General features: G+C 42.5%; 1 protein-coding gene across 1 annotated transcript in view; it reads right to left on the bottom strand.

Annotated features, from left to right (window-relative positions):
- Positions 1-13,183, bottom strand: part of aif1l (allograft inflammatory factor 1 like) — a 45,860-nt gene that overhangs the window by 29,257 nt on the left and 3,420 nt on the right. The window contains exon 3 of the mRNA XM_036967797.2: positions 302-368. Within this exon, the coding sequence (XP_036823692.1) occupies positions 302-368 (67 nt within the window). The remainder of the gene's footprint in view (positions 1-301; positions 369-13,183) is intronic.

Below are 13,183 nucleotides of genomic sequence, written 5' to 3'. Positions count from 1 at the left end.
TTCCCGCAGAGCCCTAGAATTACAATAACAACCAGAGGAGAGGAGGAGCAGCCACATTCCTGCTGTCTGGACCACTGTGGAACCACCTGGCCTCACAACCCTTAGAAATCAGGTCAGAACACACAGGCACACTAAAAAAAGACACAAAATACAAACACATTGACATATGGCACACACACACCCACACAGGAAACCCACAGACACAACTTACTCACACCCCTCTTTGATTCAGACCAAAATTGGGACAGTGATACATCTGACATTCCAGGCCGGGAAGGTCTTTCCTGGCAGAATGACTTACTTTTAAAGGAATCTAGTTTTTCTGGGAGGTCCTCCTCATCCCGGTATTTCTGGTCTTCCATGTACTCCTGAGGAGAGAGGAAGAGGGGAGAAACTGAGTCTGAGAGCCCATCAGAGAAACAGGTCTAACATGGTATCAGATTCACAGCATTTAACCATCGTGGCTACATCTCAATTATCGCTCCTTCCTCCCACGTGTGCACCTAGTCATTCCTTTTCAGTGAAGGGAAGTGAACATGCCTCCACCAATCCAATCCTATTTCGATTGGTGGGAAGTAGTGAACGAGTGTAAACTTCAGGTGCAATGAAATATTACTGGGACGCACCCATGTCATTTACACTCTTCAATGCAGAGGTTACAGTATCTACAGTTGAAGTCGGAAGTTTACATACACTTAGGTTGGAGTCACGAAAACTAGTTTTTCAACCACTCTACAAATTTCTTGATAACAAACTAGTTTTGGCAAGACAGTTAGGCCATCTACTTTGTGCATGACATAGGTCATTTTTCAAACAACTGTTTACAGACAGATTATTTCACTTATAATTCACTGTATCACAATTCCAGTGGGTAAGAAGTTTACATACACTAAGTTCACTGTCTTCAAACAGCTTTGAAAATTTCTGAAAATGATGTCATGGCTTTAGAAGCTTCTGATAGGCTAATTGACATCATTTGAGTCAATTGTAGGTGTACCTGTGGATGCATTTCAAGGCCTACCTTCAAACTCAGAGCATCTATGCTTGACATCATCGGAAAATCAAAAGAAATCAGCCAAGACCCCAGAAAAAAAAGGTGTAAACCTACACAAGTCTGGTTCATCCTTGGGAGCAATTTCCAAACGCCTGAAGGTGCCACGTTTATCTGTACAAACAATAGTACGCAAGTATAAACACCATGGAACCACACAGACGTCATACTGCTCAGGAAGGAGACGTGTTCTGTCTCCTAGAGATGAAAGTACTTTGGTGCAAAAAGTGCAAATCAATCCCAGAACAGCAGCAAAGGACCTTGTGAATATGCTGGAGGAAACGGGTACAAAAGTATCTATATCCACAGTAAAACAAGTCCGATATCGACATAACCTGAAAGGCCACTCGGCAAGGAAGAAACCACCATAAAAAAAAGCCAGACTACGGTTTGCAACTGCACATGGGGACAAAGATTATACTTTTTGGAGAAATGTCCTCTGGTCTGATGAAACAAAAATAGAACTGTTTGGCCATAATGACCATCGTTATGTTTGGAAGAAAAAGAGGGAAGCTTGCAAGCCGAAGAACACCATCCCAACTGTGAAGCACGAGGGTGGCAGCATCATGTTGTGGGGGTGCTTTGCTGCAGGAGGGACTAGTGCACTTCACAAAATAGATTGGCATCATGAGGGTGGAAAATGATGTGGATATATTGAAGCAACATCTCAAAACATCCGTTAGGAAGTTAAAGCTTGGTCGCAAATGGGTCTTCCAAATGGACAATGACCCCAAGCATACTTCCAAAGTTGTGGCAAAATGGCTTAACGACAACAAAGTCAAGGTATTGGAGTGGTCATCACAAAGCCCTGGGCAGAACGGAAATAGCGTGTGCAAGCAAGAAAGCCTACAAACCTGACTCAGTTACACCAGCTCTGTCAGGAGGAATGGGCCAAAATTCACCCAACTTATTGTGGGAAGATTGTGGAAGACTACCCGAAACGTTTGAACCAAGTTAAACAATTTAAAGGCAATGCTACCAAATACTAATTGATATTTAGCAGATATTTAGCAGATGTTATTGCGGGTGTAGCGAAATGCTTGTGTAGTAGTATCTAACAATTCACAACAATAAACACAAATCTAAAAGTAAAAGATTTAAGAAATATATAAACGTTAAATTGAGCAATGTCGGAGTGGCATTGACTAAAATACAGTAGAATAGAATACAGTAAATACATATGAGATGAGTAAAGCAGTATGTAAACATTAAGAAAGTGACTAGTGTTCCATTATTAAAGTGGCCAGTGATTCCAAGTCTATGTATATAGGGCAGCAGCCTCTAAGGGACAGGGTTGTATAACTGAGTGGCTATTTAACAGTCTGATGGCCTTGAGATAGAAGCTGTTTTTCAGTCTCTAGGTCCCAGCTTTGATGCAACTCTACTGACCTTGCCTGATTGATAGCGGGGTGAACAGGCCGTGGCTCAGGTGGTTGATGTCCTTGATGATCTTTTTTGGCCTTCCTGTGACAATGGGTGCTATAAGTGTCATGGAGGGCAGGTAGTTTGCCCCCTGTGATCTGTTGAGCAGACCGCACCACCGTCTAGAGAGCCCTGGTTGTGAGTGGTGCAGTTTTTACATCTGTAAAAGTTTGTAGGCTGTCTCGTCATTGTTGGTAATCAGGCCTACTACTGTCGTGTCGTCCGCAAACTTGATGATTGAATTGGAGGCGTGCGTGACCACGTAGTCATGGGTGAACAGGGAGTACAGGAGCGAAGTGGAGGTGTTGTTTCCTACCTTCATCACCTGGGGGCGGCCAGTCAGGAAGTCCAGGACGGTGTTCAGACCCAGGGCCCCGAACTTAATGATGAGCCTGTACTATGGTGTTGAATACGGAGCTATAGACAATGAACTGCATTCTTACATAGGTATTCATCTAGTCCAGAGGGGACAGGGCAGTGTGCAATGTGTGGATCTATTTGGGGCGGTAAGCAAATTCAAGTGGGTCTAGGGTGTCATGTAAGGTAGAGGTGATATGATCCTTAACTAGCCTCTCAGGGCACTTCATGATGACAGAAGTGAGTGTTACGGGGTGATAGTCATTTAGTCCAGTTACCTTTGCATGAGCAGACCAGGACGTGGCTAGGGATGCCGTCTGGGCCGGCAGCCTTGCAAGGGTTAACGCGCTTAAATGTCTTACTCACGTCGGCCACAGAGAAGGAGAGCCCACAGTCCTTGGTAGTGTGCCTCGTCGGTGGCACCGTGTTATCTTCAAAGCGGTCGAAGGTGTTTAGTGTTTGTCCGGAAGCAAGACATCAGTGTTCGCGATGTGGCAGATTTCCCCTTTGTAGTCTGGGATTGTCTGTAGACCCTGCCACATATGTCTCGGATCTGAGCCGTTGAATTGCCACTCCACTTTGTCTCTGTACTGACGTTTTTCCTGATTGATTGTCTTACGGAGGGAATACCTACACTGTTTGTATTTGGCCATATTCCAAGTCACCTTGCCATGGTTAAATGCGGTGTTTGGCCCCTTTCAGTTTTGCACGAATGCTGCCATCTATCCACAGTTTCTGGTTTGGGTATGTTTAAATAGTCACAGTGGGAACAACATCCCTTATACCAGGGATTCTTAAACGTTTTCAGCTTGGGACCCAAATTAAAATTTCTGTATTTTTCCTGGAACGCAAGCTTAGAAAAAATATTGAACTATACATAAATATTGGTACATTTCATTGCCCTAATGCCTAAAAAAACAGTACAGACAAAAACAAATTAAATGTAATATCCATATAAATATCTATTAATGTTTATTCTCCCCCATTAAAAACACGTACATATCTGTCTGGGTTGGAACTGGTGCTGTTATAATACAATAAATCATTTACATTCTGAACTGGAATAAACAGATTGATCACATCACACAGATGAATAACAGAACACACACAGGCTTTTTGATAGCAAGTAACAGTACAGATGAAAAATGATTAGGCTTAATGTACATCTTACTGTAGAAATTATTGTTGAAAGAAAGTCTAGGTTGGAACTGTTGCCGTTAAAATACAATGCATATTTTTTATTCTGAACTGGAATAAACAGATTGATCACATCACACAGATGTAGACCAGAAAACACACAGTCCTAATGAGAGCATGTCTATTCTGGGCTCTGTTTTTGACAGTGTAACACTGAGGTCATGCTCAGCCTTGAAACTGTTTCTGTACTTGTTTTTTAAGTGTGTCAGAGTTGAGAACCCTGACTCGCATAGGTATGTGGTGCCAAACTGGACCAGAACATCTACTGCTTTCTCAGTCAGGCAGGAGACCGCTTCCTGCTGTAGATGAGCAACCCAGAACTGTGTGTGTGTTTACCTCAAAAAGCATTTTGCAGTTAAGAATTTTTTATTTTATTATTTTAACAGCAACAGTTCCAACCTAGACTAGTTTTCAACAATAATCTATACAGTAAGATGTACAGTAAGCCTGATCATTTTTCGTCTTCATCTGTACTGTTACTAGGGTAGCTAGCTTGCTGTATCCGTGTCTAGCTTGCTTTGGCGAATGTTAGCTATTAGCTGTGTAGAAGGCCAGGGGATTGATTGAAACATCTACTACTATGAGAGTTAGTTAGTACCCCGGTTATTTCTGCTTATTATCATCTGTTATAAAATGACAACAATGCCTTGCCAGCTGACTAACTTTTCCAGGTTTGAAGCATGGTTTCCTGAAGCATTCTGCCCTGTTCTGAAAGAACTCCCTCGGTTTACCGTCACGCTGTGGATGTTTGGTCAGGACGTGTCGTTTTATTCATTTGTTCGTTATGAGAGACTCCTTACTAAGCACTTCCCCGCACAAAACACATTGTGGGCGCTCCTCGTTATAAGTTTGTATGAAAGAGAGAGAAACTCATCACTGTACATGCGTTTCATGACAATTGAGCTCAGTCAGAACTTCTGGCTAGCATGAGTCCATTTCATGACAGAGGGGAGTGATGGCGAGTGGGAATAACAAGACAGCGCTGCATTGTGTGTGTTGCGGAGTGATCTTCACGAAAACTGCAGAAAAAAGATCTGGTAAACCGCGAAGCACACAGGCATCTCCCTCTCATACTAGCGCAGCTGCCAAACTGAGCAGAGAACGCTTCTAAGCAGAGAGCGCACTGAACAGAGAGCGCAGATGCACTTGGCCAAATCAATTCCATTAATTAATTAAATAATTATAAATTTACTCTGACACGTTGCGACCCACCATTAACAGGTTGCGACCCATACTTTAAGAAAGGCTACCCTATACACTTCTTGATGAACTCAGTCACTGTATCCATGTATTCGTCAATGTTATTCCCGGAACATATCCCAGTCCGCGTGCTCAAAACAATCTTGAAGCATGGATTCTGATTGGTCAGACCAGTGTTGAATAGACCTTAGCATGGGTACTTCCTGTTTGAGTTTCTGCCTATAGGAAGGGATGAGCAAAATGGAGTCGATAAGACTTGCTGAAGGGAGGTTGGGGGCGGGCCTTGTAGGCATCCCGGAAGTTTGAGTAGCAGTGGTCCAATGTTTTCCAGAGCGAGTACTACAGTCAATCTGTTGGTAGAACTTCGGTAGCGTTTTCCTCAAATATGCTTTGTTAAAATCCCCAGCTACAATAAATACGGCCTCAGGGTATGTGGTTTCCAGTTTGCATAAAATCCAGTGTAGTTCTTTGAGGGCCGTCGTGGTATAGGCTTGATGGGGAAAATACACGACTGTGACTACAACCGCAGATAATTCTCTTGGGATGTAATATGGTCGGCATTTGATTGTGAAGTATTCTAGGTCGGATGAACAAAAGGACTTGAGTTTCTGTATATTATCACAATCATACCATGAATAGTTAATCATGAAGCATACACACCCGCCTTTCTTCTTCCCGGAGAGTTTTTATTATTGTCTGCACGATGTACTGAGAACCCAGCAGGCTGTATGGACAGGGACAGTATATCCCAAGAAAACCCTGTTTCTGTGAAACAGAGTATGCTACAATCCCTGATGTCTCTCTGGAAGGAGATCCTTGCTCTGAGCTCGTGTACTTTGTTATCCAGAGACTGAATATTAGCGAATAATAGAATCGGAAGTGGTGGATGGTGTGCACGCCTCCTGAGTCAGACTAGAAGTCCACTCCGAATACCTTTCCTCCTCCGGCGGTGTTTTGAATGCAGCCTCTGGAATAAGATCAATTGCCCTCGGGGGTACGAGCAAAGGATCCAATTCGGGAAAGTCGTATTCCAGAGGATAGAGTGCCTCCTACTAGCCCTCAAACACCACTGCAAACAACATCTGGTCTCCCATCCAGGGACTGACCAGGACCAACCATGCTTAGCTTCAGAGCCAAGCCAACAGTGGGATGCATGGTGGTATGCTGCTGGCCATGCTATGTCTCTAGGGCTTGTAAAGACACAGCCTGTGTCCCAAACAGAACCCTATTTCCTACATAGTGCACTACTTTTGAACAAAGCCCTTATGGTCCTGGTCAAAAGTAGTGCTCTATATAGGGAATAGGGTGCCATTTGGGACTCACACAGTGTGTTTCTTCCTGTGCTCCATAGCACAGGAAAGTGGGACATGAGAATGGCTGATACCGGAGTCAGTAAAGAAAGGCAGGCAGCCATTGTGATTGTTCAGGTGTAGCTCAGTAATGTGGCCCTGTATGGAGCATTCATTACCAGGGCCAACCATACACAAAATACATACACACGCATGACTGTTAAAGACACGTGTCGTCGGAGGCTCCGTGTGCTATAATGGCGGATCTAGATGCATGCTCGAGGCCAAATTGAGCTCAGCATCACCGTGCACCTCCTAAATTTTGTAACAATGCGGGCCGGTAGGTCCTGTATAAACACAAACTCACTTCCTTGACAACTTCCTTCTCAGACGCTTTGGATAAAAGAGTAAATGGAATATATTATATAATATGAAGAGACATTTGATGCCTGAAGAGGTGTTAGTCCAGTACATGTGTGTGAGTAGGAGAGAAAGGGTTATAAAGAGAGTTTGTGTGAGTGGTAGAGCATGAAATTGTAGGTGAATATGAGAATCAGCATTAAAGGCAATCTCTCAAGGACAGCGGCACGATTCAGTGGGTCTGACTCATCACTGCAACAAACACGCACACCATATTAATAGCAACAGTGTTTCCCTATATTCTTTTCGGGGCGCTCCCCCGCTGCTAAAATCATTGTCGCCACTCCAAAAATATGATTTTTATTTTTAATAATCTAGTGATAGATACTGTACACACACACACACACACAAATACCGTTTTTAATCATATTTGTGGACTGCCCGGCAACGATTTAGCATTGACAGAGCACCCCTAAATGAATAGAAGGGAAACTCTCAATGGACATTGAACGTAGGGCTGTAACGACTGCATCGGACCGCGGACCCTAAACCGAACAGTCAAACTGAGCAATGTGCCCAGCTTCGCGCACTGTGCCCAGCTTCGCGATGTAGGCGGTCTGTTCCTGATCTTGCACATCTGCGCCACTCGGGAGCCAAAGCTCTGACAAGCGGTTTCAACTCGGTATTTGCATTTGAGGTTTGGTTCAACATAACCGGGTCGAATGGACACCAAAACACATTGAGACAATATTTTAGAATAATAGAGAAGTTCGCTTTTTTTTTAACAATACCCGTTGTATGTCTCAACTACACAAATTGCACGCAGAGCGGACACGACTAAAAACACCAGAATCAATGAACATTGATTCTAGAAAATGAATGCTCAGTTTGTCCCAAATACAGGTGTGCCAAGCTTGTAGCGTCATACCCAAGAAGACTCAAGGCTGTAATCACTGCCAAAAGTGCTTCAACAGAGTACAGTATTCCTGTTTTAATTTTTTGACGTGCAAAAAATGTCAAATAAACTGTTTTTGCTTCGTCATTATGGGGCATTGTGTGTAGATTGAGGTAAAACAAACAAAGTAATCTATTTTAGAATAAGGCTGTAACGTAACAAAATGTGGAAAAAGTGAAGGGGTCTGAATAATTTCCGAATGCACTGTATGTGTATGGTGTATGTACTGTGTGTAAATTATGTACACTACATGACCAAAAGTATGTGGACACCTGCTTGTTGAACATCTCATTCCAAAATCATGGGCGTTAATATGGAGTTGGTTCTCCTTTGCTGCTACAACAGGCTCCAACAGTCATTGAAATGAAAGTTGGTCAGGGAACATCGAAAATTCCAAAAGCATTCTTTGCTTATTTTGACGGCAAGGAAATATAATCAATTTGAAGACCGCATAAGCCTGCGGGGGAAAATGAGTTTGACACCTCTGGGGTAGAGCAAGAGCCGGGTGAAGAGAGAGAGGAGCAGGAGAGCCTCATTTTATTTTCATAACAACCCCCCCCCCCCCCCCCCCCCGAAGTGCAAATCTGCTGAACACCACTGCATTCACTGTCTGGCAACTGAGTCATAGAACTGGAGGTGGTGATGCAGGCATGTTACTCACGGGCAGCGAAGCGCTAAACCCAAGGCTGAGCCAATCATCAGTCAACTAGTGACTACACTGCACCTGGAATTACTGCTTTCTTGAGTATACAATAAAAAGGCTTTTTTTTCTTCTTTTTTTTTACAATAGTAAAAATGTATGCTTGTGCGTGTATGGTTGATGTCATCAGTTCACCAATATGGGTCTAAATTTTGTTGATGTTATTGCAGAAATAAGGATGATAATTTTGTTAAACGGCCCACAAAACAAAAAAAAAACGGCGATTCTCCTGATTGACCTCTCTCCGCAACATCTCACTGGGCAAAAACTGGTTGAATCAACGCTGTTTCCACATCATTTCCACATCACTTCACAGCCTTGTCTTTTTTTCATCCAACTTGTAACCTAAAACCAATGACATGGTGAAATGTTTTGCTGACTTCCCATGGAATTCACATTGGTTGACAACTCAACTAAATGTAAATCAAAACTAGAAGTTGAACTGATGTCTGTGCCCTGAGGGCTGATTCTCTCTCTCCTCACTTCTAGGTTGTTTCCATGTGACCAGAATGTGTGAGAGAGAGACAGAGAGACATACTTTCAGCCCCAGAGAGAGAGAGAGAGAGAGAGAGAGAGAGAGGACAGGCTTCTAGCCCCAAAGAGAATATATGTCAACAGCAATCACTGAAAAATCCTCTGCGGTATCATTAACAGCAAACATTTCCTCAGTGAAAACATTGTAAAATCAATGTACAGAAACAGCAAGCGTGCAGTTAAAATTGGCAATGAACACACAGATTTCTTTCCTCAGAGCCGTAGGGTGAGACAAGGATGCAGCAAGAGCCCCACCCTTTTCAACATTTATATCAATGAATTGGTGAGGGCACTAGAACAGTCTGCAGCACATGGCCTCACCCTACTGGACTCTGAAATCAAATGTCTACTGTTTGCAGATGATCTGGTGCTTCTGTCCCCAACCAAGAAGGGATAACAGCAGCACCTAGATATTCTGCACAGATTATATTAGACCCTGACAGTGAATCTCAGTAAGACAAAATAATGGTGTTAAAAAAAGGTCCAGTTGCCAGGACAACAAATACAAATTATATCTAGACTAGGGTGACCAGACGTCCCCGTTTTCAGGGGACAGTCCCCGTTTTTGGTGGCCTGTCCCTGGCTGGAGCTGTCCCCTGAAATGTCCCCGTTTTTAACTGTGCTTTAAAAACAGCCCACAAAGTGAAATATTTTACTTGGCAAGAAAGACCGGGCAGCAGAGTCTACCGGTTGACGTCTCAATCGCGTTGTGCTAGTTTTGTCCAGCAGAAGGGGCTGCTCGCTATAGCAGCTTCATTCACTCTTCTTCTTCTACTAACTACTTGCTCGCGATAGTTTTAGAGAAAACTGCTGTGGAAAACTCGGCCAGAAGCTAGCAAGTGTCAAGTGAGTCCACAACATCACCAGAAACTTATTTTCAAGCCAGGTAAGTTAAAATCGTTTAATATACTAGCTAGTGATGTTATATCACAATTTATTATATAGATAGATGTGCTCTATAAGGTTTTAAATAGCTAACGTTAGCTAGCATAACCTATGTAGACTAACATTAAGTTAGCTAGCTACTGTTATGGTAGCTAGGTAAAAAAATAAACGTTCACATGTAAACATGCAGTGGACGGGCTATTTTGAAAATATGATTATATTAAATTAACGCACAATTAATTCTGAGAATATTTTTTGTAGATTACAATTTTAATGGTTTGGCATTATAATAAGTAGTGTTGAAAATATATATTTAGGAATGTTCATGGATAACATTAGTAGTGGAGAGGAAGAAGAGTGAAGGAGACAGAGGAGGAAAGGTAAAGATATGGTTACAGAGCCTGCCAATTTGTTATTCCAAACAATGTTTGAGATAAAATACAAAAATGAGGCAAACAATGGGAATCTGTTAACCAAAGTATTTTATCTAATAGTATGCTGTTTATTAATACAGATTGGAGAGAAAGGAGAAGGAAAAATGAAGGGAGAACAAAAGAGTGAAGCAAGGAGAGTGTAGAAGAGTGAGGTGGAAAGGTGAAGAGAAGGAAAGGAAGACGGGTGAAGAAAAGAGGAGGAGAAAGATTGGAGGAGAAGAAACAGTTGAGTGTAAGAAGAGTGACACAAGGAGAGTGAAGAAGAACAGACAGAGGAGATACAAAGACTCTCTCCAAGAAACGGAAATGCACTTTTTATGAAAATCATGAGAGAATTTCCATTTATACGCTCAGGTCAAGACGATAGAATGGTTCACTGCACCCTTAGTAATTCCTCTCTTTCAATTGGCAGCCGGAGAAGAACGGCAGTGGTGGAACATCAGCAGACGAAAAAGCATAAAGCCTCTCTGATTGGCCGTGTTGGTATGCCCTCTGTCACCACATTCTTCAAGAAGGTAGAGCCTTCCAAAGAAGAATATGGTTTAGCTGTGCAGGAGGGTGTCTTTGCATACCACACTATGTGACACAGTCATAGTTACAGATCTATGGACTGCACAGCACAACTGACACGGAAGCTTTGTGAATCAAAGTTTACATGTGCTAGGACAAAATGTGACGCCATAGTGAGTAACGTGTTAGCAACATGGGCAACTACTTTGCTAACACAGGATCTAGACCAGGTTGAATTTGTGTCCCTGTCCTTTGATGCATCCAATCATGGACATGTAAAGCTGCTGCCAGTAGTAGTCAGATATGTAAGATATATGATGGCAGCACATCTGTGGAAACAAAACTGATTGATTGTGTTGAATTGAATGGAGAAACAGCAGAGGAGATTGCAGCTGAGGTCCTGGTGGTCATCCAAAAATGTAACCTGGAAAATATTCTCTGCCGACAACAAATACCAACTTTGGAGGACTGAATAGGCTGGGGAGGGTCAATGTCCATACCAAAAAAAGGCAACCTCTGAATCTAAAAGATTTACATTGTCTCCTTTTAAAAAGGCAACCTCTGCATGAAGACATCCAGAAGGCAGCAGGCACACTGCAGGAAAAATGCCCCAATGTGACCATCAATGAGGATGCATTGTGTGACGAGGTTTCTGGCCTGCAAGAGTTCCTAAAGGGGGATCACTTGAAGAATGGAAAACATCTGAGACACCATTTAGTCAGAGATGGAGCTCGGTTAACCACTTCAAAGAGAACGACATCCCACACACTAACCTGGCTAGATTAGCGTCTGTTGTCATGTGCTTACCTGGAAGTAATGCACCAGCCGAGAGATTGTTCTCCAAAATGAATGATCTATGGACAGCAGCAAGAAATAGGTTCACTGTTCCTACCACCAAGGCCATGCTTATTGTGAAGATAAACTTCAACCTCCCCTGCCAGGAGTTCATGGAGAAGCTGGCCAAAGACAGAGCAATCCTGATGAAGATACATTCATTCTGAGAAAAATACAGATTAGGTTGGTATAAGTATATTACGTAGGTACCAATCTCATCAGCATCTTATTTCTTTATTATGTTAAGTATTTCACATGTACTATTGTCTGTTTTTTCAATTCTGCTCATGTTCTCTTCTGCTCTTAGTCTACCAGGACCACTGAATGGCTGTTCAGATCGGACAGTTCTGTCTTGTCTGTAGTAGTGTTTCTGTAATATAGTTGTTTTCTCTATCACAGCCTGTTAGACTAAATACATGAAACCGGAATTGTTCCCCTTTTTTATTTAATAGATAATAACATTGGATATTTTAATTATATATTGACCACCGAACTGTAAATGTCCCCGGTTTTAATTTCAGAAATCTGGTCACCTTAATCTAGACACTGTTGCCCTAGAACACGCAATGAATTATACCTACCTCGGCCTAAACATCAACACCACAGGTAACTTCCACAAGGCTGTGAACGATCTAAGAGACAAGGCTATGCCATCAAAAGGAACATAAAACTTGAGATCCCAATTAGGATCTGGCTAAAAATACTTCAAATCAGTTATAGAACCCATTGGCCTCTATAGTTGAGGTCTGGGGTCCACTCACCAACCAAGAATTCACAAAATGGGACACCCAATTGAGACTGGATCCAGAAGTTTGCAAAAAATATACTTTGTATACAATGCTAAACACCAAACAATGCATTCAGAGCAGAATTATACCCACCAGTTATCAAAATCCCCAAAAGTGCTGTTAAATTCACCAACGCCCTAAAAGGAAGCGATGCCCACACATTCCACCACAAAGCCCTCACCTACAGAGAGATTAAAATAGAGAAGAGTCCCCTAAGCCAGCTGATTCTGGGGCTCTGTTCACAAACACAAACAGACCCCACAGAGCACCAGGCCAGCAACACAATTAGAGCCAACCAAATTATGAGGAAGGAAAAAGATAACTATTTGACACACTGCAAAGAATCAACCAAGTATGGCCTAGTATGGTTCTCAATCAGAGGCAGGTGTCATTAGTTGTCTCTGATTGAGAATCATACTTAGGTAGCCTGGGTTTCACTGTTTGTTTGTGGGTGATTGTCTATGTTAGTTGCTTGTGTCAGCACAGTTCTTATGATAGCTTCACAGTCGTTATTTGTTTATTGTTTTTGTACAGTTTACTTCGTGTTTTTCGTCATCTATTAAATGATGCATTCACACCACGCTGCACTTTGGTCCGCTTCTTACGACCATCGTGACATAAACAGAGAGTACAGTCGTGGCAAAAAGTTTTGAGAATGACACAAATA

This window comes from Oncorhynchus mykiss, chromosome 29 (assembly GCF_057628025.1).
Source record: "Oncorhynchus mykiss isolate SJ-2025 chromosome 29, ASM5762802v1, whole genome shotgun sequence".
NCBI classification, from domain to species: domain Eukaryota; kingdom Metazoa; phylum Chordata; class Actinopteri; order Salmoniformes; family Salmonidae; genus Oncorhynchus; species Oncorhynchus mykiss.
Note: the sequence above shows the minus strand (reverse complement) of the source record. Positions and strands in the feature narration are given on the sequence as shown.